General features: G+C 36.7%; 1 protein-coding gene across 1 annotated transcript in view; it reads right to left on the bottom strand.

Annotated features, from left to right (window-relative positions):
* The window catches only part of LOC139874463 (DNA oxidative demethylase ALKBH2-like), a 77,311-nt gene continuing 53,404 nt past the window's right edge, over positions 1-23,907 (bottom strand). The window contains exons 2-6 of the mRNA XM_071861892.1: positions 1,468-1,725; positions 778-894; positions 473-667; positions 372-375; positions 1-212 (exon numbers count right to left, since the gene is read on the bottom strand). Of these exons, the coding sequence (XP_071717993.1) occupies positions 1-212; positions 372-375; positions 473-667; positions 778-894; positions 1,468-1,725 (786 nt within the window). The remainder of the gene's footprint in view (positions 213-371; positions 376-472; positions 668-777; positions 895-1,467; positions 1,726-23,907) is intronic.

Consider the following 23,907-nt stretch of genomic DNA (forward strand, 5'->3'; position numbering starts at 1 on the left):
CTACAAAACAAGCCTGAAGGTTAGATTAATTCGCGTAGATAAAGCTGCTGCTTTTTCCCCGACTCGTTTAGGAATCGAGTGGACCCAGTCGCGTTGGGTATTGCCCCTCATCATCAACAGTGATCCGTGTTTCAACTTGAATGTTTTGTACGGAACTTCACCATTACTCATACCTCGTTTCCTTTTTAGGCTCTTCATCAACTTGAACTTTTCTGCATCATCCACAGAAACATAATTAATACATTTAATAGTCCACAGACAATGAACGAACCGTTTAAGAAAATGTCATCATCACATTATACTTTTTGTTCAATTTCCAATTTTACCCTTTACTTTACATATATACGAGACACATGTATCAGTGTGTATACGTACCTTGAGATTTATTACTAGTTTTTCCATTTTTCTTCAACAAGAAATCGCGCTCACATCCAAAGGATATGGAGGCGATATCTGGTGTGGGTCCATAAACCTGAGATTTATTACTAGTTTTTCCATTTTTCTTCAACAAGAAATCGCGCTCACATCCAAAGGATATGGAGGCGATATCTGGTGTGGGTCCATAAACCTTCTCATTATCAGCATGCCAACTAGCATAGTCATTACCAGTCTTGTATCTATTTAAAAGTAAGCTGTTGAACTGACTCTCAGGAACGGCTTTTTGTACCTAAAATAAAAACCAACGAATGTAATTAATGTGCACCAATTCAATAGTCGATCGATCAACAAAGTAAAAAAAAAAAAAAAAAAAAAAAAACTAATTTTCTTTTAAGTTACCTCATCCAAAATCTCCTTGAGCGGCGGGAAATCATCCCAACAATACGCTTGTGGCGTATACCCACTATAACTATAGTCCTTCAATCCTTTACTTGCAATATAGCATGTATCTCTAGGCTGCAAACACAACCAATCAGTTAATTTAATACAAAAAATAAATAAATAAAATCAATTTGTATCAATAATTGCTATCACCATTTAAATTAATACCAAAAACAAACTAATATACTGCAATTTTGAATGATTTAAACTACTTTTTAACCTAGGTTGAAAAAGACATAAGACGGGGGTCGAGACGGACGTTGACTTGTTTATACACATATTTTAAAACCAAAAAACCATCTTTGGCCGGTTAATACCTATAATCGCTATTATCGTTAATATAACAGAGTACAAAATAGTAACAGTAAATTACGTCAATTTTGATCGATGTGACCGACTTTTGACCAATTTTAATCGAATTTTTGACCTTTGACCGGCATTGACCCACCTTTTACCCTACATTTGACCGTTGACCGACTTATTAAATGGTGAGACGGGGTAGTCACCAAAACGCTTTTAACCGATGTCATTTGCAACACTGCTTTTAACCGACTCTGACCGATTTAATCTACTATCGATTAATCAACTGACATAAACAAATAATTATAATAATTATAAGTTATGAATGACGGAAATAAGAAATAGTACCTGAAGACATTGTCTACCAAAGACACGAATGGTAGGTCTGGTCCATGAGATGTTTTTATCAAGATAATTAAAGTACTCCCATGACTTATATTCCGTAAAAAGACGGGGACAGTACACCAACTCACTCCCGTCTCCCAAATCTGTTATGTCCTTCTTCATGCTCAAATTAGGGCTTTTACATACTAACTTCTCCCTCCCAGTTTTCAAATCCCCAGAATTAGGGTTCGCAAATACCAATTCCGACTGCATCTGCAGCATCTGTGGTATTAAATTGACAATCAACATTATATTTCTGGAAGTAATAATTTTTAATTTCAATTTCCAAAAATAACAGTATAGTAGAAGTCTGAAACAATATAAACCCTAATCTATAGAAAACACTTGTGAATATACGCTGCGGAGGAGGCAAAATTTAACCTTTAAAGCCCTCGAAGTTATCTAGGTCTTTGATGTTCGAATCTTCGTCGGAGATCGTTGTCGCTGTGGCTTGCGCGAGGTTTACGTTGATTGAACATTAAGGGAGCATATATAGGGTGACCGAATCAGTTGGGCTCAAACAAAAAGGCCCAAGTAAATAGGTATTATTGCTGACCCAAAAAGCCCTCAAGCCAATTAAAGTCCATTAAGGAAGGCCCCAAATAAACCTTTGATTGTTGTATTATAATTCTTATCATATTATAAAGTAGTTTTAAATTTTTGAGTTCGTAGAAGAAATCTCTGTATCGACAACTATATTGGATCCTCACTAGCGAGTAAATCTACTGGATAAATACAATTCTCAAAAATTCTTATTATGTCTCTTTTCCGAAGTTATTAAGACCATTTCTAACGCAAATGTCATGACGCCAATTTTGTTGATGTGGAATTTGAGTGACGCCGGTGAAGCCAATAATGAGGCATCACTAGGCGTTTTCGGTGACAAAAATGTGGCGTTAGTCACTAGTGTGACGGAAAAAAGTGGTGTCAGTTTCGTTTTAGCCAATTAAAATACACCACAACATATATATATATATATACAAGGTTGGAGAATTCGGATCTCGGGAAGATCTCGTTTGGACTTTTTTAGGGAGATCTCGGCATTTCGGAATAATCTCGGGGAGATCTCGGACGTTGACTTACATTGACTTTATAGTTTTTTTAATAAAAATATACATAAAAACATAAATATATGTATATTTATATACGTTTTTACGAGATTTTACAAAAATGTCCGAGAAATGAGCGAGAAAATCTTAAATATTATGAATTTTACAAGAAAATCTTACTAATTAGCAAGAAAATCCGAGAAATCGTGGCTTTGACTAAGTTTGGCCCCGTTGACCGAGAAATCTCGGGAGATGAACATCTCGTCTCGGTTGCCTTCTAAAAACGAGATCTCGAGGGAGATCTCGTTTTGCTTCCCCCCGCTTCCCCCCGATTGGTTACTTCCATCTTGATCCTACCACTATATATATATATATATATATATATATATATATATATATATATATATATATATATATATATATATATATATATATATATATATATATATAGGGGTGAAGTATTTTTTTTTCGTTTTTTTCGATTTTTTTTCACGCATCAAGATCACCTGAAAATATGAACATTTAGAAAAGACACTTTGTGATGAATGTTATTATTTTGACGGTAAAACGCTCAAAGAAAAAAAATGAAAACATTCAATGCATTGAATGTTTTGATTCTGAGTTTTTTTAAGGGGTTAGAAATTAGGGTTTAGAAATTAGGGGGTTAAAAATTAGGGTTTAGCTATTAGGGTTTAGAAATTAGGATTTTCGGTTTAGAAAATAGGGTTTAGGGTTTAGAAATTAGGGTTTAGATTAAATATTATAACATGAACGGTTTAGAGTTTAGGGTTTAGGGTTTAAGGTTTTGGGTTTAGGGACTAAATCCAAAACACCAAACCTTAAACCATAAACCCTAAACTCTAAATCGAGTTAAATTTCGAAAAAAACACTTCACACAAGATGAAAACAAAACGATGCAAATAAACTCATAATCAAAACATTAAATGTTTTCATTTTTTTCTTCGAGAGTTTTACCGCCAAAATAATAATATTCGTCACAAAGTGTCTTTTTTAAATGTTTATAATTTTACCTAATTTTGATGTCTGAAAAAAAAATTCGAAAAAAACCAAAATTTATAAAAAAAAATTTACTTCCCCCCACTTTTCCCCAAAAAAATGCTTCCCTCTTTATATATATATATATATATATATATATATATATATATATATATATATATATATATATATATATATATATATATATATATATATATATATATATATATAGTGGTAGGATCAAGGGAGAAGTAACCAATCGGGGGGAAGCGGAGGGAAGCAATTGTTTTCGTTACTTCTCCATTGATCATGCCCATATATATATATATATATATATATATATATATATATATATATATATATATATATATATATATATATATATATATATATAATCGGTAAGTTTTTGTCCACATATCCTTCAGCCCTTAATTTTCGATCCATGTAGGAGAGAGTTTTGTCTCACAAAAAACCTATACATATACACTATTTGTTGCAATTTTTTTTTACATCACATCAAACCTATACATACAATACATACACCACATCACCATCCCACATGGCATTAAAAAATCTGATCACTTTGAAATTCTCTCTCCAATGTGCCTTTTTATTTAATTATTTAAATTGTCTAAGTGCATGGGGAAGGTACCAAGACTTACTTTTTATGACACACCATGTAATCAAATAGCATCTTTTTAATGTATGTGAGTAGGTTTTTAAAATTTAAAATTTAAAATGAACCGATTCATAATTTCTCTCTCGGTAAATATATGGAATGGTCAGATCTACAAAGGGTGTGTTTGGCGTGTAGCTTATTGGAGCTTATGGAAGCTTATGGGAGCTTGAGCTTATGATTTTAATAAGCTCTAAGTCATAAGCTTCGTTTGGTAGTCAAAAAAAGTAGAGCTTATGAAAATCATAAGCTCTGGAAAAAAAAAGCTACTTGTAGTAGCTTATGAAAAAAGTAGAGCTTATGAACTGAAAAATAAGCTCCAGCTAGTTTACCAAACATTTATAAAAAATAATAAACTCCAGCTACCAGCTTCAAAAAGAAGCTCCAGCTCCTGCTCCTAAGCTCTAACTCCAGCTATAAGCTCCAACTCCAGCTACTTTTGTCCAAACACACCCAAAATCAAAAATCACAGCTCAATTTACTCTCTCTCTCTCTCTCCCTCATCTTCTTTTTGCTCTCATCTTTTCCGCAATCAACTTTTGACTCGATTTTTCAAGAAGGTATGATTTTATCATCAATTAAATTTCCAATTTATTTTTACTGCTATCATTTTGATCCTTAATCTCAGGTTTCAACCATCTATATAAGGTAATACCTAATTATTTATTTATTTTTATTTTGCTTTCATGGTTATAATAATATAATAATTTCTCATTATATGGTTATGGAAGTGAAGGTTGAAAAAAGGAGTTTATGACTAAACTCATGTAAGTGTTATAATTCAGTAGGCTTATAACTGCCTTTAGTGGTTTGATTCTTGATGTTATAATTCAGTAGGCTTATAACTACCTTTAGTGATTTGATTCTTGATTAAGAATACTAATAATGAAGTGTAAGAACAAAGATGATAATGGAGAGAAAGAAAGAAACACTTTGTAAGTGTGAGAAATGGTGCAAGTTTAATGCTTGCATTCATGGCTATTTATAGCAAGAATATCACAAGTTTAGGTAATACAATAATATTACTTTTGTGTATCAATAATTGACTATCCATTTATATATATATATATTTATATATTATAACACTCCACCTTGGATAGCAATTTTGTTTGTTGAAGATCAACTGTAAGTTACTGCCTCGTTAAAAACCTTGCTAAAGAAAACCCAGTGGGAAAAACTTTAGCTAAGGAAAAAAGAGTGCAGCATGGAGTTGACTCTCCCTCAAGTAGACATCACTTCGGTTGTTACATCTTTTGAACATGTCTCATGCAAATGTTATGAACGTGTGTTCTGAAAATAGCAGTTGGAAGTGTTTTCGTGAAAAGATCAGCAGAGTTTTTGCTGGATTGAACATATCTCATTTCAGTCTCGTTGTCCTTAATGAGATTTTGAGTGTATGAGAAGAATCTAGGAGGTATGTGTTTGGTTCGGTCACTTTTGATATACCCTTCTTTCATCTGTGCTATGCAAGCTGCATTATCTTCATAGATAATTGTTGGACTTTTATCTCGTTCTAGTCCACAAGAATCAGTAATGATTTGTGTCATTGATCTCAACCAAAAACATTCCCGAGTAGCTTCATGTAATGCAATAACTTCGGCATGATTTGATGATGTAGCAACAAGTGTTTGTTTTTGAGAGCGCCATGATATTGCAGTACCTCCATTTAGGAATACATATCTAGTTTGAGATTTAGCTTTATGTGGATCAGATAAATAACCTGCATCAGCATAACCAACCAAATCTTGTTTTGATTCGTTAGAATAAAATAATCCTAAATCAGTAGTTCCTCGAAGGTATCGAAATATGTGTTTGATCCCATTCCAGTGTCTTTTGGTAGGAGCAGAGCTGAACCTTGCCAACAAATTAACTGCAAAAGAAATGTCAGGTCTTGTATAATTTGTAAGATACATAAGAGCTCCAATTGCACTAAGATATGGTACTTCTGGTCCAAGAATATCTTCATGATCTTCACATGGACGAAATGGATCAGTTTCAACATTGAGTGATCTAACAACCATAGGAGTACTTAATGGTTTTGCCTTGTCCATATTGAAACGTTTCAAAATCTTTTCAGTACATGTTGTTTGATGTACAAGTAAACCATTAGGCATATGCTCAATTTGTAAACCAAGGCAATACTTGGTTTTTCCGAGATCTTTCATTTCAAATTCTTTCTTTAGAAGTTGAATGGCTTCATAGATCTCTTTATTTGTACCTATGATGTTAAGATCATCAACATAAACAGCTATGATCACATATCCGGATGTTGTTTTCTTAATGAAAACACAAGGGCAAGTAAGGTTATTTGTATACCCTTTGCTTATCAAGTAATCACTTAATCGGTTATACCACATACGTCCCGATTGTTTTAACCCATATAAAGATCTTTGTAATTTAATCGAATACATTTCTTTGGGTTTTGCATTTGATGCTTCTGGTACCTTAAATCCTTCAGGTATCTTCATATATATATCACTATCAAGTGATCCATATAGGTAAGCAGTCACAACATCCATGAGATGCATTTCTAAATTTTTAGAAAATGCCAGGCTAATTAAGTACCTAAAAGTAATTGCATCCATAACAGGGGAATAAGTTTCTTCATAATTAATTCCCGGTCTTTGAGAAAAACCTTGAGCTACAAGTCTAGCTTTATACCTTGTAACTTCATTTTTCTCATTTCTTTTTCGGACAAAAATCCATCTGTATCCTACAGGTTTCACATCTTTAGGAGTGAGAATGATGGATCCGAAAACTTTTCTTTTATTGAGTGATTCTAATTCAGCTCGTATTGCTTCTTTCCATTGAGCCCAATCATGTCTATTTTGACATTCAACCATAGATGTTGGTTCTGGATCATCATCATTATTCATGATGTCATATGCAACATTAAATGAAAATTTCTCATCAAGATTTTTCATTTCATTTCGGTTCCATAATATTTTTGAATATACATAATTGATTGCAATTTCTGTATTGACATCATCATTCTCCTCTGCAGTAGGAGTACTGATTTGTGGTTCTTCTTGAACACTTTCTTTTACTTCATTATCAGCTGATTTTCTTTTTCGAGGATTTTTATCCTTTGAACCAATTGGTCTTCCACGTTTCTGACGTGACAAAGATTCATAAGTGACGTTATTGCCAGCTTTTGGAATTTCAATTCGAGCTGGAGTATTTACTGCTGGTATATATGATTTTGTCACCGTTTTTGTATCTGTAAATGCATCAGGCAATTGATTTGCAAGTTCTTGTATATGCATTATCTTTTGAACTTCTGTCTCGCATTCTTTTGTGCGAGGATCAAGATACTTTAATTGAGGTTCACACCATGAAACATCATTTTCTTTATTTTTCATTTCTCCCCCTAATCTAGGGAACAATGTTTCATTAAAATGACAATCAGCAAAACGTGCTGTAAAAACATCACCTGTCATAGGTTCAATATACCTTAATATTGAAGATGTTTCATATCCAACATATATTCTCAACCTCCTTTGAGGACCCATTTTTGTACGTTGTGGTGTCGCAATTGGAACATACACTGCACAACCAAATGTTCTAAGATGGGAAATATTTGGCTCTTGACCAAAAGCAAGTTGTAGGGGAGAATATTTATGACTTGCACTTGGTCTGATGCGAATCAATGCAGCAGCATGTAAAATTGCATGACCCCATATAGATACAGGGAGTTTTGTTCTCATTATCAATGGTCTAGCGATTAACTGTAAACGTTTAATCAATGACTCGGCTAAACCATTTTGTGTATGCACATGAGCAACAGAATGTTCAACAACAATTCCTATAGACATGCAATAGTCATTAAATGCTTGAGATGTAAATTCACCAGCATTATCAAGTCTCACCCTTTTAATGGTGTAATCAGGAAAATGAGCTCTCAATTTAATAATTTGGGCAAGAAATTTTGCAAATGCCACATTACGGCTTGATAACAGACAAACATGAGACCATCTGCTAGATGCGTCTATTAGAACCATGAAATATCTAAATGGTCCACATGGCGGATGAATTGGTCCACATATATCACCTTGAATTCTTTCAAGAAACATTGGTGATTCTTTCTCAACCTTAAGTGGTGAGGGTCTAGTTATCAATTTTCCAAGAGAGCAAGATGTACATGGAACCATTGTATCATGATGAATTTTTCTATCCTTTAGTGGATGTCCATGAGTACATTCAATAATCCTTTTCATCATTGTTGATCCTGGATGGCCTAATCTGTTATGCCATAAACTGAATACACCAGGATCAATATATTTTTCGTTAACTACCATATGTATTTCTGGTACATTTATATGTGTATAATGTAATCCAGAACTAAGTCTTGGCAGTTTTTCAACCACATGACTCTTGTCAGTGATACTTAAATATTTCTCATTTTCTGTTGTCACTGACTGATAATCATACCCGTTAAGGTATATGTCGGAGAAACTCAATAAATTTCTGCTTGACTTGGGAGAAAATAAGGCATCATTTATTAAAAATTTTGTACCATTTGGTAGTATGAAATTTGCCTTTCCTATCCCTTTTATCAAGTTAGCAGGTCCTGATATTGTATGTATAGTTCCTTCCGTTGGTTTTAGATCAATAAAATATTTCTCAGATTTAAGTATAGTGTGTGTAGTTCCACTGTCTGCTATACAGAGATCTCCACCACTTGATTGATGTTGTATTCCAGAAAAATTCATATTGAACTTCATATATAAGAAATAAATAGTGAGTACATTAATATTACACAATATTTTAAACGCAAATAGATAGTACTGAAACATTTAGCAAACATAATGACAAAGACAGACGATATTAAATCGTTTATTTTTCGAAAGACACACAACTTAAACATTCAAGAAATCTTCATATAAATCAGATGGTTTCTCAGTGACTGTTGGATCGACGTTATCCACAAAGTTTACTTCATTTTCTTTATCTTTCAACGAATCCTGATACATCTTAACAAGATGTTTAGATGTTCGGCAAGTATTAGCCCAGTGGCCCATTCTACCACATCTGTAGCAAGATTCTTCAGAATTTTTAGAAGAATTTTCTTCAACATCTTGTTTAGTGGGCTTGTTTTGTGGTTGATATTTATATTTTCGTGGATTATTATTTCTTTGACCACCACGGCCACGACCACGACCACGTCCTCGCCCATTACCATTACCATAAGGATGGTTTCTACCATAGTTATGGCTTTTAGCATGATGATGGTGATGGTTATTATAACCACGACCTTGCCCGCGTCCTTGTCCCTGTTTATAATTATTTGCAGTATTTGCTTCAGGGATTGCAAGTGTACCAGTAGGACGGGATTGCTGTTTTTTCATTAATAGCTCATCATTTTGCTCTGCAACTAAGAGATATGAATTAAGTTCAGGATATGTTTTGAACTTTAGCATTCTCAAATTTCTTTGCACTGTGATGTTTGCAGCATTCATTGTGGAGAAAGTTTTCTCCATCATATCTGCATCACTTATTTCATGTCCACAGAATTTAAGTTGTGAACATGTATTATACAGAGCTGAGCTATATTCATTTACTTTCTTAAAGTCTTGAAACCTTAATGTTCTCCATTGTTCCATAGCAGCTGGAAGTAAAATTTCTCTTTGATTATTGAATCTGCTTTTGAGACCTTCCCATAAAACATGGGGATCTTCTACAGTCACATAATTATTTTGTAAGCATTCATCAATATGTTGATGAATAAAGCAACATGCCGTTGCTTGTTCTTTTTCAGAACAAGTGTTGTTTTCATTTATGGCTTCAAGAATGCCCATTGATTTAAGATGCATTTTTACTTTTATAACCCATGGCATGTAGTTGTTTCCAGTTGATTCTAAAGGAATAAATTTAAGCATTTTCAGATTCGACATTTTCTATTAAAACAAACAACATGATAAATTATAGTCACTTTATATTCATAAGTATATAAACATTAAACATAAATTTAATATAACATAAATGATAAGTAGGTGACAGTGTCGACCATATGTAAGCAATCATTAATAAATGTTATATAACATAAATATAAATATTAGTAAACATAAATGATAATTAGGCGACAGTGTCGGCCATATAAATGTTAGATAATAGAAATATAAATGTTAGTAACATAAATGATAATTAGGCGACAGTGTCGGCCATATAAATGTTAGATAATTGAAATATAAATGTTAGTAACATAAATGATAATTAGACGACAGTGTCGACCATATATTATTCAGGTGGTATAACCGACCATATATCATTTAGGTGGCAGAGCCAACCATAATTAGTATTAAGATTATCGTGCTGATAACGTGTTATAATTCAGTAGGCTTATAACTACCTTTAGTGGTTTGATTCTTGATATTATAATTCAGTAGGCTTATAACTACCTTTAGTGATTTGATTCTTGATTAAGAATACTAATAATGAAGTGTAAGAACAAAGATGATAATGGAGAGAAAGAAAGAAACACTTTGTAAGTGTGAGAAATGGTGCAAGTTTAATGCTTGCATTCATGGCTATTTATAGCAAAAATATCACAAGTTTAGGTAATACAATAATATTACTTTTGTGTATCAATAATTGACTATCCATATATATATATATATATATATATATATATATATATATATATATATATATATATATATATATATATATATATATATATATATATATATATATATATATATATATATATATATATTTATATATTATAACAGTAAGGTCATAAACTCCTTTTTTCAAAACGGTAAACTCATCACCTCATTATATTGTCATTTGTTAGGTGCATAGTGGCTTTAGCCGAACAACATCACTTGCTTACCCTCGATTGCCATCTACCATCGCCGACTGCGGCTTGCTTAACAACACGAGAGTGGATTTTGGTCATCATAACTAAATTTTTGATTTCACGGTTTTGATTTTATTATTGGTTATTAATTTTTATTTGTATTTGATTTTGACTTCAATTTGTAAATATTGATTTGTGTTATAGGTTTGATTGAAAGAAATGCTTGATTGAGGATGAGGCGAAGATATAGGTGAGGTATATGACAAAGAAATTGTACAAATATGTTTTTATGAGTATGGAAATATTGAACCCCTTTCATATTCAATTTTTGTTACTGTTCTGTTCATCATCCTTAAAATTATATACTCCAAGTCAAATTCGAATTTGTGTATCCTTTCTACTCTATGATAAGCTTTTTAATTTTTTTGCTTCGCATGTTCTGTTTTGTTATGATGTAAGGAGTACTAAATGTAACGACCCGACTTTTTCGACTTGCTTTTATGCTTTGTGCTTTCACGAAACTGCGTATTTGTGCGTACTGAGCTATATTATACTCTGGGATCTTACTACATGTGGATTACTCTCGTTTATATGTTTAAACGTGCCTTTAAGTACATAGGTTACTTAACTTGATCCCCGAAAGCCTTTACGACCGTTAGTGTCACTTGAAGTTTAGAACGAACTGCGTACTGTGTACACGTTTAACTTTGGTCATAATCGAAATATTATGACTACGAAACACTAATTGTTATTTTATAATAACAATTACTTGAGTTTTTGGATGCTTAATTACGCTTAGTAATTTACTAGAGCACACTAGTTAGTCTTGTTGGACTTTCTACCTTATTGGACTTTAGCCCACCCTACACTAGCTAGTGGACTATTTAATTAGCCCAATTTTAATAAGTTAGTGACCCATATTAATGTAAGACAAATGCCCATTTATTAGAGGGAACATACTAGCATTTTTGTTAACCATAATTCATAGTGTTGCATGAGATCCTAACATAAGCCCCAACTTTAGACAACCATTAACCAAAAAACAAAAAGGTTCCCCCTCTCCCCTCCCATAACCCACGTCTACCACCACCTCCCCACACCCTCACCTTCTATAATTACCAAGCTCATTCATCCCATTTCACACTTGATCTCATTCACAAATTACACACACATACTCTCCAATTCTCTCTCTAGTCTTTCTCACTCTAAAAAGTATAAGTTTTAAACTTTCTTCTTCTTCTTCCCTTCTCATTCACGACATCATCATCATCATCAAAGGGTCTAGCTCTTTAGCTTTTAGATCTTGTTATATCTTGTAGATTCAAACTTGGATTTGAATCCTTCAAGAACATGGAAGATTCAAGCTTCCTAACTTTGAATCTTCACTTATTTTGTTAGATCTAAATCTTGTAGCTTTTAATCTCTTTATTTTGTTGTAAAGATTCAAACTTGTGTTTGTAATCTTCATGTAACTTGAAGATCTAGCTTCATGCTTCAAGGATCTTCAAGAACAACCAAGATTCAAGCTTTCTAGCTTTGAATATTCATTTATTTTGTTGGATCTAAGTTTTCTAAGTTATGATCTCATTATTTTGTTATAAAGATCAAAACTTGTGTTTATGATCTTTATGTAACTTGAAGATCTAAGCTTTATGCTTCAAGATCTTCAAGAACACCAAAGATTCAAGCTTTCTAGATTTGTAATCTCATAACTTGTGTGAAAGGATCCAAGCTCACCAGCTTAGGGTTCCGTTACTATATTTTGATCAAGATTGTGTTCATACTTGTTTGATTGAAGGAAAGTTTGTAGCTTTAGTTGTAAATAGATTTGTGTTAAGAATAAGGATATGATGTAACCTTGGTTCATCATCCTTCTAAAACTCTTAAGTGAGTTGTATTCTTACTTGGTCTTAACATATTGTGTGTTGATAGTTGAATCTTGGTCAAAATGATGCTAACACATCAATGAGTTGTACACTTGAAGCTACAAGCATCAAAGATGAGAACCGTGATGAGCATCAAGCACCAAGAATTCCACCGAAGCATTTGTTTACTGTTTTTTGGGGTCTGGTCAGACTCTTGGACTTCTGGAAAATTTATTTTCAGATAGTTCGTTTCGATTAGATTACTTTTTGTTTAGGCCTCGCCTAAATCCGATATACGGTTTAGGATTTATAGCCTTCCGAAAGTCACTACGCCTTTGTAATGTTATGCTGAAATATTTTACCTACTCGCACTTAAACCGTCGCCTCGGTCAAACGAAGACGAGTTAGGTTCTGAAAATTGGTCAGCGGTTAGAGGACTCACATACGGAGCCTTGGCAACTGACTACGCGTCTTTTCGATTCGTATAGAGGTCGTAACAGCTGTCCAAAGACAGCCTTTTGTTTCGATCTCTATTCTTGTTAAACTTACCTTAGCTTTGATGAATGATGATGATGTTGATGATGACACTTAAACTAATGTATTCACTTTTAAACTTTTGGGGACAACATACTGACCTAGTGACCTTTGACTTAGGTTGACGACCTTTCGGACCGACTTACTACCTGCATACGTTTCATATCGACTTTTACTGCTTATTCACTGTGAGTTATAGCATCCCTTTACTATTTTCACTATTTTTGGGACTGAGAATACATGCGCTTTTTACGTTTTACATACTAGACACGAGTACTTAAACTTTATATATGTGTGGGTTACAAAATGGTACAAAGATTCCCTTTAGCTCGGTAATATTTAATCATTGGTTTCCTAACCGTGAACGCGAATCTTAGATATGGATCCATAGGGTTTGACAACCCCACTCGGGCTAGTCGCGCTAGCAGACAACGGGTGTTTAATACTTCAAGGACAAACGCACTTGCCAGGTGTACTTTTAGGGGGTGATATACATACGTTAAGTCTAGTTACCAGGTGCCCACAGTTAAGCATATACTTTTCATACTGATTTAAACTGCTGGTTGAAGCACTGAAATCTCGTGGTCTACATTACTTTACTGATTACAAACTATAGTTCACCAACATTCGTGTTGACTTTTAAGCGTGTATTTCTCAGGTGCTTAGACGATGTTACTTCCGCTGTTAGACTTGCTATCTTGGTGTTATAAGACTTGCTGTTATGGACCTGTTGTGTTAGATTTCCGCTGCATTACTTAGAGATGTCTCAATCATGAAACTTTTATCTTGCATTCGTAATTTAAGTTATTTTCAAACAATGGCTTTGTAACGAACTTTGGGTCACATACTTATGTTAACGCTTCTATTCATAGGAAGCACGTTATCTTTTGTAAAATGCTTTCTTTTTATGAATGCAAAACTGGTTTTCAAACAGCATATAGTATTTGACCTTGTAATGATCCTGTTGTTGATGAACCGTACACGATGGTTTTGTACGGGGCGTCACATTTGGTATCAGAGCATTGGTTGTAGGGAATTAGGTTGCATTAGTGAGTCTAGACCAGACCAAGTAGGATTCACTAATAGGACTAATCTACAACTTTCTCGTTTTCTTGTTACTGCTTACTACCGTATGATCTTGCTGCATGCTACTGCTTACCCTTACTGCTATGTGAACTTGCTGTATGCTATTGCTTATCCTCGTTACTGCATGCTACTGTCTGATTTCGATTGCATGTTACTTTGTTTAGTACTGTTGTTATTGCCATGCTATGTACTGCGGTAGATGATCTAGGTTGCTGTAGTGCCTGATTACGTGCTTGCTATATGTCTTACTGACATGAAAAAAGTTATTTTTTCTTGTTCAGATGTCGGACATGCCGCCCATGACCTTTGACTTTGAGAGTGACTCAGATACGTCTGCTACCTTGCCTACGATTGTTGCTGATTCACCGCTACCCTCCGGCGACTCCGGCGATTCTTCATCCGGAGATAGCAGATACGCGCTTGACCTGATGGACGTTTTGGATGGAGACGAGGATCCAGAGGAGATTCCAGCTCCACCCAGCCCTGGACTCTCGGAAGCACGACACCATTCCGGTGATGCTGTGATTCCTGGGGGAAACGGAGACGGTCCTTTCCATAACGAGCATGGACATTGGGCTAGATGCACCACTGATGGATGTGTTGCACCGATTCCACCAGGCAGATATCGACTTATGACCACCGGCCAGACGCTTTCTCCCGCCCGCGATGATCCTGCATTACCTTCCGACGATTCAGACGGTTCATCATCCGACAACTCCAGCGAGGAGGATCCCGAGGAGGATTCTGAGGAAGACCCTGAGGAGGAGCCCGTGCAGCTGCCCTCTACCCCGCCGAAGAAGCCGTACCGTTTCGATGGTACTATTATTCCAGGGGTTAACGGAGGTAGAACGTTCGTGGACGTACATGGACAGTTGGTTAGGGTCACAACCCGTAAGCGGGTCGTACCGTATCCTGCAGATCCATTCGTGTGTAAGACCGCTCGCACTGTGCTGTCTACATCTGCATCATCAGGACCATCTGCACCACCGGCGCCACCTGCACCATCTGCACCACCTGCCCTACCAGCATCCCCCGTCGTCGAGGAACTGACGAGGGAAGTGCATGCCCTCCGTGCTCGGGTAACTGAGCTCGAGGATCAGATGTCCCACCTGATGGACATCTTTTACCCACCTTCACCCTAGGACTATTGTATTAGATTTCCTTATGTATTCCGTTTGTAGTTTCATGTTTTTCATTAATGTAATGTACGAACCTCATGCCATTGTACGTAACTTTCTTATTATGAATGGAATTACTGTTGCTTAATTGTTGTAAAGCGTTTACTATAAGTTATCACATGTTAGCCTTTGGTGCTAACTGCTGCTGTTTGCCATACTTAGTTATCGTGTATTGTGTTGTTTTCGTACTGTTTACCTTATGCTATGACGTTACCGATTATGGAATTTTGACTTAAGTCAAAACTTTTGTTTGGAAGATCGATGGCTAACGGAAGAGGTTCGAGAGAAATCCCCACCGCAGCTCAAATTGAGGAGATGATAGCTACTCGAGTAGCCGTGGCTATAGCGAATGCCAACCCTGCTCCAGCTCCACCGGCTAACCCAGCTGTTCAGAATGGGTGTACTTACAAGGAGTTCCAGAGCTGCAAGCCCCACAATTTCAGTGAAACAGAAGGGCCAGTTGGGCTGACGAGATGTTTTGAAAAGTTGGAATCTGTGTTTCGTGTGAGTAGCTGCTCCAAAGGGAATATGACCAAGTTCGCATCCTGCACTTTGCCGGATGGCGCTTTGACTTGGTGGAATATGTACGCCCAGGCTCAGGGAATTGACGAAGCTTATGCTACACCATGGGAAGAGTTTAAGAGGGCTATGATCGAGGAGTACTGCCCCAAAACCGAAATTCAGAAAATGGAAGCGGAGTTTTGGGAACTGAAAGTTGTAGGGACTGACCTTGATGGCTATAACCGAAGATACTTGGAGTTAGCCCTGATGTGCCCCACAATGGTTACTCCGGAGTACAAACGAATGAAGAGGTATCTGTGGGGACTCCCCAAGGACATTCAAGGAAATGTCACTTTATCGAAACCAGCGAATGTCCCAGAAGCTATGCGTATGGCGCACACCCTCATGAATCAAATTACCCGCCAAGAGCCAGAGAAGCCGAAATCAGAATCGGGAACTAGTAATGGGAAACGTAAGTAGGACGGAAACAAGAGAAAAGGTTTTGACCAGAATCCAGCTAAGAGGTATGAGAATTTCAAAGGGAACAACGACTGAAGGAACCCGAATCCTAGCTCCAACCCTAACTACAAAGGTACCCTTCCACAGTGTAAGAGATGCTACAAGCATCATACTGGACAATGCAATGTAGTGTGTGAGAAGTGAAAAAGGATTGGACACATCGACAGAGATTGTAAGAGCACCGCCCCAGCTGTGAGGACAAACCCAAATGGACCAAGGAAGTGCTATGAGTGCGGACAACAGGGCCACTTCAGGAATGAATGTCCCAACAAGAAGAAGGATGGCGGGCCAGCACGTGGAAGAGCCTTCAATATGAATGCAAGAGATGCCCGCGAGAATCCTGACTTGGTTACAGGTACACTATCAATAAACTATTAGCTTCTGTTCTATTCGATACTGGTGTCGATAGGAGTTATGTATGTAGACACTTTTGCTCTAAGATAGATTGGTCGTTAGTTCCTTTGGAGGAGAGTATGTTTGTTGAGGTAGTCAATGGAAAACATGAGAAAGTTGACCAAATTGGCCGAGGAGGTATTATATACCTAGCCGGAGTAGATTTTGAAATTGATCTAATACCCATCAAATTGGGAAGCTTTGATGTGATAGTTGGTATGGACTGGTTGTCCAAAGAAAGAGCTGAAGTTATCTGTGGTGAGAAGATTCTCCGTATACCATGCGAGACTGGAGAGCCACTGATTGTTTACATAGAGAGATGTAGTCCAAAGTTGAACCTTATTAGTTGCTTGAAGGCACAAAAGGTTATGAAGAAGGGGAGTTTTGTTATTCTGGCACATGTGAAGAAGCTAGAAGTTGAAGAGAAGTGCGTGGATGATGTACAAATTGTGAACGAATTTCCCGACGTCTTTCTATAAGATTTTCCTGGATTACCGCCGCCGAGATCAGTGGAGTTTCAGATTGATCTAGTGCCAGAAGCTGTACCCGTAGCTAGCGCACCTTATCGACTTGCACCTTTCGAACTACAAGAGTTGCAAAGTCAACTGTAGGAATTGCTAGACCGAGGGTTTATCCAACCGAGTTCATCGCCTTGGGGCGTACCTGTTTTGTTCGTGAAGAAGAAGGACGGATCTTTTCGCATGTGTATCGATTATCGTGAGCTGTACAAGTTGACGATCAATAATCGGTATCCCCTTCATAGAATTGACGATCTTTTTGACCAGCTACAAGGATCCAGTGTTTACTCCAAGATCGATTTAAGATCAGGTTATCACCAGTTGAGGGTGAAGGAGAGCGATGTGCTGAAGACTGCATTCTGAACTCGTTATGGTCATTACGAGTTTCTGGTGATGCCATTTGGCTTAATTAATGCACCTGCCATATTTGTGGATCTCATGAATCGTGTATGCAAGCTATATCTGGACAAGTTCGTTATCTTCTTCATAGATGATATCCTCATCTATTCCAAAATTGAAACAGAACATGAGCAACATCTTCGACTCGTGCTAGAACTCTTGAAACAAGAGCAACTTTATGCTAAATTCTCTAAGTGCAAATTTTGGTTGAAGGAAGTTCAATTTCCCGGTCATACCGTGAGCGATCAGGGTATCAAAGTCGATCCCGCAAAGATCGAAGCTATCAGCAAGTGGGAAACCCCCACTACTCCGACTCATATCCGCCAATTCTTAGGCCTCGCTGGTTATTACCGAATGTTTATTGAAAGTTTCTCTCTAATTGCGCGCCCTTTGACTGCATTAACTTATAAGGGGAAGAAGTTCGTTTGGGAGACCGAGCAAGAGTCGGCATTCCAAACCCTGAATCAGAAGTTAACCACCGCACCTATTATGTCCCTTCCTGAAGGCAGTGATGACTTCGTTGTGTATTGCGATGCCTCCCGATAAGGCTTTGGGTGTGTATTGATGCAACGGAAGAAGGTTATTGCTTACGCCTCCCGACAACTAAAGTTTCACGAGCGAAACTACACAACTCACGATCTCGAGCTTGGAGCCGTTGTCTTTGCACTCAAACTGTGGAGACACTATCTGTATGGAACCAAGAGTACTATCTTCACCGACCACAAAAGCCTCCAACACATTTTTGATCAGAAGCAACTGAATATGAGACAACGTCGATGGATCGATATGTTGAACGAATATGATTGTGAACTTCGTTACCACCCTGGCAAGGAAAATGTTGTAGCCGATGCCTTGAGCGGAAAGGAGAGAACTATACATCTTCATGTCCGTGCCTTGAACATCACCATTCAGACGAATCTCAACAGCCAGATCCGCGTAGCTCAAGATGAGGCTATCAAGGAGGAGAATATTTCTCAAGAGAACTTGAACATTCTCGTTTCTCGATTTGAGGTCAAGGAAACTGGACTCTGATACTTTTCCATAAGAATCTGGGTGCCTAGTTATGGAGATTTACGGAGCCTTATTCTAGACGAAGCCCACAAGTCAAGGTATTCAATCCATCCATGAGCTGGTAAGATGTACCACGACCTCAAGGTTCAATATTGGTGGCCAAACCTCAAAAGGGATGTTGCAGCATATGTTGGAAAGTGTTTAACTTGTTCCAAGATCAAAGTCGAACATCAGAAGTCATCTGGATTACTTCAATAACCCGAAATCCCTCAATGTAAGTGGAAAGGAATAACAATAGACTTCATCACGAAGCTACCGAAGACGGTAGGCGGTTATGATACCATCTGGGTTATCGTTGATCATCTTACCAAATCTGCACACTTCCTAGCCATGAAGGAAACTGATACAATGGAGAGACTGGCGCAGTTATACACAAAGGAGATTGTATCTCGTCACGGTGTACCCTTATCGATTATCTCAGATCGCGATACCCATTTCGCTTCTAGATTTTGGCGTTCTTTACAAGAAGCATTGGGAACACGTCTAGATATGAGTACAGTGTATCACCCGCAAACAAATGGATAGAGCGAGCGCATGATCCAAACCCTGGAGGACATGTTACGTGCTTGTGTTATTAATTTCAGGAAAGCTTGGGAGAGACATTTGCCGTTAGCCGAATTCTCTTACAACAACAGCTATCACGAAAGCATTAAGGCCGCACCTTTTGAAGCATTGTATGGCCATAAATGTCGTTCTCCTATCTGTTGGGCCGAAGTAGGTGAAAAACAACTCACCGGTCCCGAACTCGTCCATGAAACAACCGAGAAGATTGTCCAAATTCAAGCAAGGCTCAAGACGGCCCGTGATCGTTAAAAGAGCTATGCCGACCTTAAACGTGGAGACCGCGAATTTCAAATCGACGACCGCGTTATGTTGAAAGTCGCACCTTAGAAAGGTGTAATCCGTTTCGGAAAGCGTGGGAAGTGGAATCCGCGATATATTGGTCCTTTTGAAGTCTTGGAGCGTGTTGGACCCGTTGCTTACCGTTTGGATCTTCCGACTCAATTAAGCGCAGTTCACCCCACTTTCCATGTGTCGAATCTGAAGAAATGTATTGCCGAACCAGAACTCGTCATACCTCTCGAGGAGCTTACGATTGACGACAAACTCCATTTCGTGGAAGAATCTGTCGAAATTATGGACCATGAGGTCAAGACCTTGAAACGCAACAAGATTTCGATCGTCCGAGTCCGATGGAATGCAAAACGAGGACATGAGTTTACTTGGGAGCGAGAGGATCAGATGAAACAGAAATATCCTCACCTCTTCACAACTCTACCGTCTACCTCAGCTTAAAATTTTGGGACGAAATTTTCATTAACAGGTGGGTAATGTAACAACCCGACTTTTTCGACTTGCTTTTGTGCTTTGTGCTTTCACGAAACTGCGTATTTGTGCGTACTGAGCTATATTATACTCTGGGATCTTACTACATGTGGATTACTCTCGTTTATATGTTTTAATGTGCCTTTAAGTACGTAGGTTACTTAACTTGATCCCAGAAACCTTTACGACCGTTAGTGTCACTTGACGTTTAGAACGAACTGCGTACTGTGTACACGTTTAACTTTGGTCATAATCGGAATATTATGACTACGAAACACTAATTGTTATTTTATAATAACAATTACTTGGGTTTTTGGATGCTTAATTACGCTTAGTAATTTACTAGAGCACACTAGTTAGTCTTGTTGGACTTTCTACCTTATTGGACTTTAGCCCACCCTACACTAGCTAGTGGACTATTTAATTAGCCCAATTTTAATAAGTTAGTGACCCATATTAATGTAAGACAAATGCCCATTTATTAGAGGGAACATACTAGCATTTTTGTTAACCATAATTCATAGTGTTGCATGAGATCCTAACATAAGCCCCAACTTTAGACAACCATTAACCAAAAAGCAAAAAGGTGTCCCCCTTGTCCCCTCCTATAACCCACGACCACTACCACCTCCCCACACCCTCACCTTCTATAATTACCAAGCTCATTCATCCCATTTCACACTTGATCTCATTCACAAATTAAACACACATACTCTCTAATTCTCTCTCTAGTCTTTCTCACTCTAAAAAATGTAAGTTTTAAACTTTCCTCTTCTTCTTCTTCTTCCCTTCTCATTCACGGCATCATCATCATCAAAGGGTCTAGCTCTTTAGCTTTTAGATCTTGTTATATCTTGTAGATTCAAACTTGGATTTGAATCCTTCAAGAACATGGAAGATTCAAGCTTCCTAACTTTGAATCTTCACTTATTTTGTTAAATCTAAATCTTGTAGCTTTTAATCTCTTTATTTTGTTGTAAAGATTCAAACTTGTGTTTGTAATCTTCATGTAACTTGAAGATCTAGCTTCATGCTTCAAGGATCTTCAAGAACAACCAAGATTCAAGCTTTCTAGCTTTGAATCTTCATTTCTTTTGTTGGATCTAAGTTTTCTAACTTATGATCTCATTATTTTGTTATAAAGATCAAAACTTGTGTTTATGATCTTCATGTAACTTGAAGATCTAAGCTTTATGCTTCAAGATCTTCAAGAACACCAAAGATTCAAGCTTTCTAGATTTGTAATCTCATAACTTGTGTGAAAAGGATCTAAGCTCTCTAGCTTAGGGTTCCATTACTTTATTTTGATCAAGATTGTGTTCATACTTGTTTGATTGAAGGAAAGTTTGTAGCTTTAGTTGTAAATAGAACTTGTATTTGTGTTAAGACTAAGGATATGATGTAACCTTGGTTCATCATCCTTCTAAAACTCTTAAGTGTGTTGTATTCTTACTTGGTCTTAACATATTGTGTGTTGATGGTTGAATCTTGGTCAAAGTGATGCTAACACATCAATGAGTTGTACATTTGAAGCTACAAGCATCAAGGATGAGAACCGTGATGAGCATCAAGCACCAAGAATTCCACCGGAGCACTTGTTTACTGTTTTTCGGTGTTTGATCAGACTCTTGGACTTCTGGAAAATTGATTTTCAGATAATTCGTTTCGAGTAGATGATTTTCGTTTAGGCCTCACCTAAATCCGATATACGGTTTAGGATTTATAGCCTTCCGAAAGTCACTATGCCTTTGTAACGTTATGCTGAAATTTCTGACCTACTCGCACTTAAACCGTCGCTATGGTTAAACAAAGACGAGTTAGGTTCTGAAAATTGGTCAGAGGTTAGAGGACTCACATACGGAGCCTTGGCCACTGACTACGCATCTTTTCGATTTGTATAAAGGTCGTAACAGCTGTTCAAAGTCATCCTTTTGTTTTGATCTCTATTCTTGTTAAACTTACCTTAGCTTTGATGAATGATGACGATGTTGATGAAGACACTTAAACTAATTTATTCACTTTTAAACTTTTGGGGACAACATACTGACCTAGTGACCTTTGACTTAGGTTGATGACCTTTCGGACCGACTTACTACCTGCATACGTTTCATATCGACTTTTACTGCTTATTCACTGTGATTTATAGCATCCCTTTACTATTTTCACTATTTTTGGGACTGAGAATACATGCACTTTTTACGTTTTACATACTAGACACGAGTACTTAAACTTTATATATGCGTGGGTTACAAAACGGCACAAAGATTCCCCTTAGCTCGGTAACGTTTAATCATTGGTTTCCTAACCGTGAATGCGAATCTTAGATATGGATCTATAGGGTTTGACAACCCCACTCGGGCTAGTCGCGCTAGCAGACAACGGGTGTTTAATACTTCGAGGACAAATGCACTTTCCAGGTGTACTTTTAGGGGGTGATATACATACGTTAAGTCTAGTTACCAAGTGCCCACAGTTAAGCATATACTTTTCATGCTGATTTAAACTGCTGGTTAAAGCACTGAAATCTCGTGGTCTACATTACTTTACTGATTACAAACTATAGCTCACCAACATTCGTGTTGACTTTTAAGCGTGTATTTCTCAGGTGCTTAGACGATGTTACTTCCGTTGTTAGACTTGCTATCTTGGTGTTATAAGACTTGCTGTTATGGACCTGCTATGTTAGATTTCCACTGCATTACTTAGAGATGTCTCAATCATGAAACTTTTATCTTGCATTCGTAACTTATGTTATTTTCAAACAATGGCTTTGTAACGACCTTTGGGTCACATACTTATGTTAACGCTTCTATTCATAGGAAGCACGTTATCTTTTGTAAAATGCTTTCTTTTTATGAATGCAAAACTGGTTTTCAAACAACATATAGTGTTTGACCTTGTAATGATCCTGTTATTGATGAACTGTACACGATGGTTTTATACGGGGCGTCACACTAAATTAGGTTCAATGCTTTGTTCTTTTTACGTTAGTGCACTTTTGGTTTTTTTTTTAATTATATCTATATACTATACTATATGATCAAAGCAAGTTACATCCCAAAATCTTCCTGTCCTGCATTTAGTATTAGTAGTAACTGTAGTTGGCTATTTCTAATTTGTATTTTAAAATGCAGGTGGAAGGAGGTTTGTGTGATTAAAAATAGTGGTTAAACACATACTTTCAGTTCAAGAACATATATACCTATGTTAACTATTTTATTATTATTATTATTTTTTTTTTTTAAAACAGAGATTTATAGTACATGCATTCATTAGTTCGGGATGTATTTTACAACAGACATGGACTTGGTAAATATGTTTTGTAGAGACTTGAGTTTGGTCAAAAATTCTTGAAAAAAACATGGTGGATTTTGAGGTGGTACAGTGCAAAATGAAAAGAGAAAATGAGGATATAGATATGGTTGGTTCCCCTCAAATCTTAGAACAGAAATTATCTACATCTACACTATACATTATAATAAAAGCTTAAT

This window comes from Rutidosis leptorrhynchoides, chromosome 11, assembly GCF_046630445.1.
Source record: "Rutidosis leptorrhynchoides isolate AG116_Rl617_1_P2 chromosome 11, CSIRO_AGI_Rlap_v1, whole genome shotgun sequence".
In the NCBI taxonomy this organism is placed as follows: domain Eukaryota; kingdom Viridiplantae; phylum Streptophyta; class Magnoliopsida; order Asterales; family Asteraceae; genus Rutidosis; species Rutidosis leptorrhynchoides.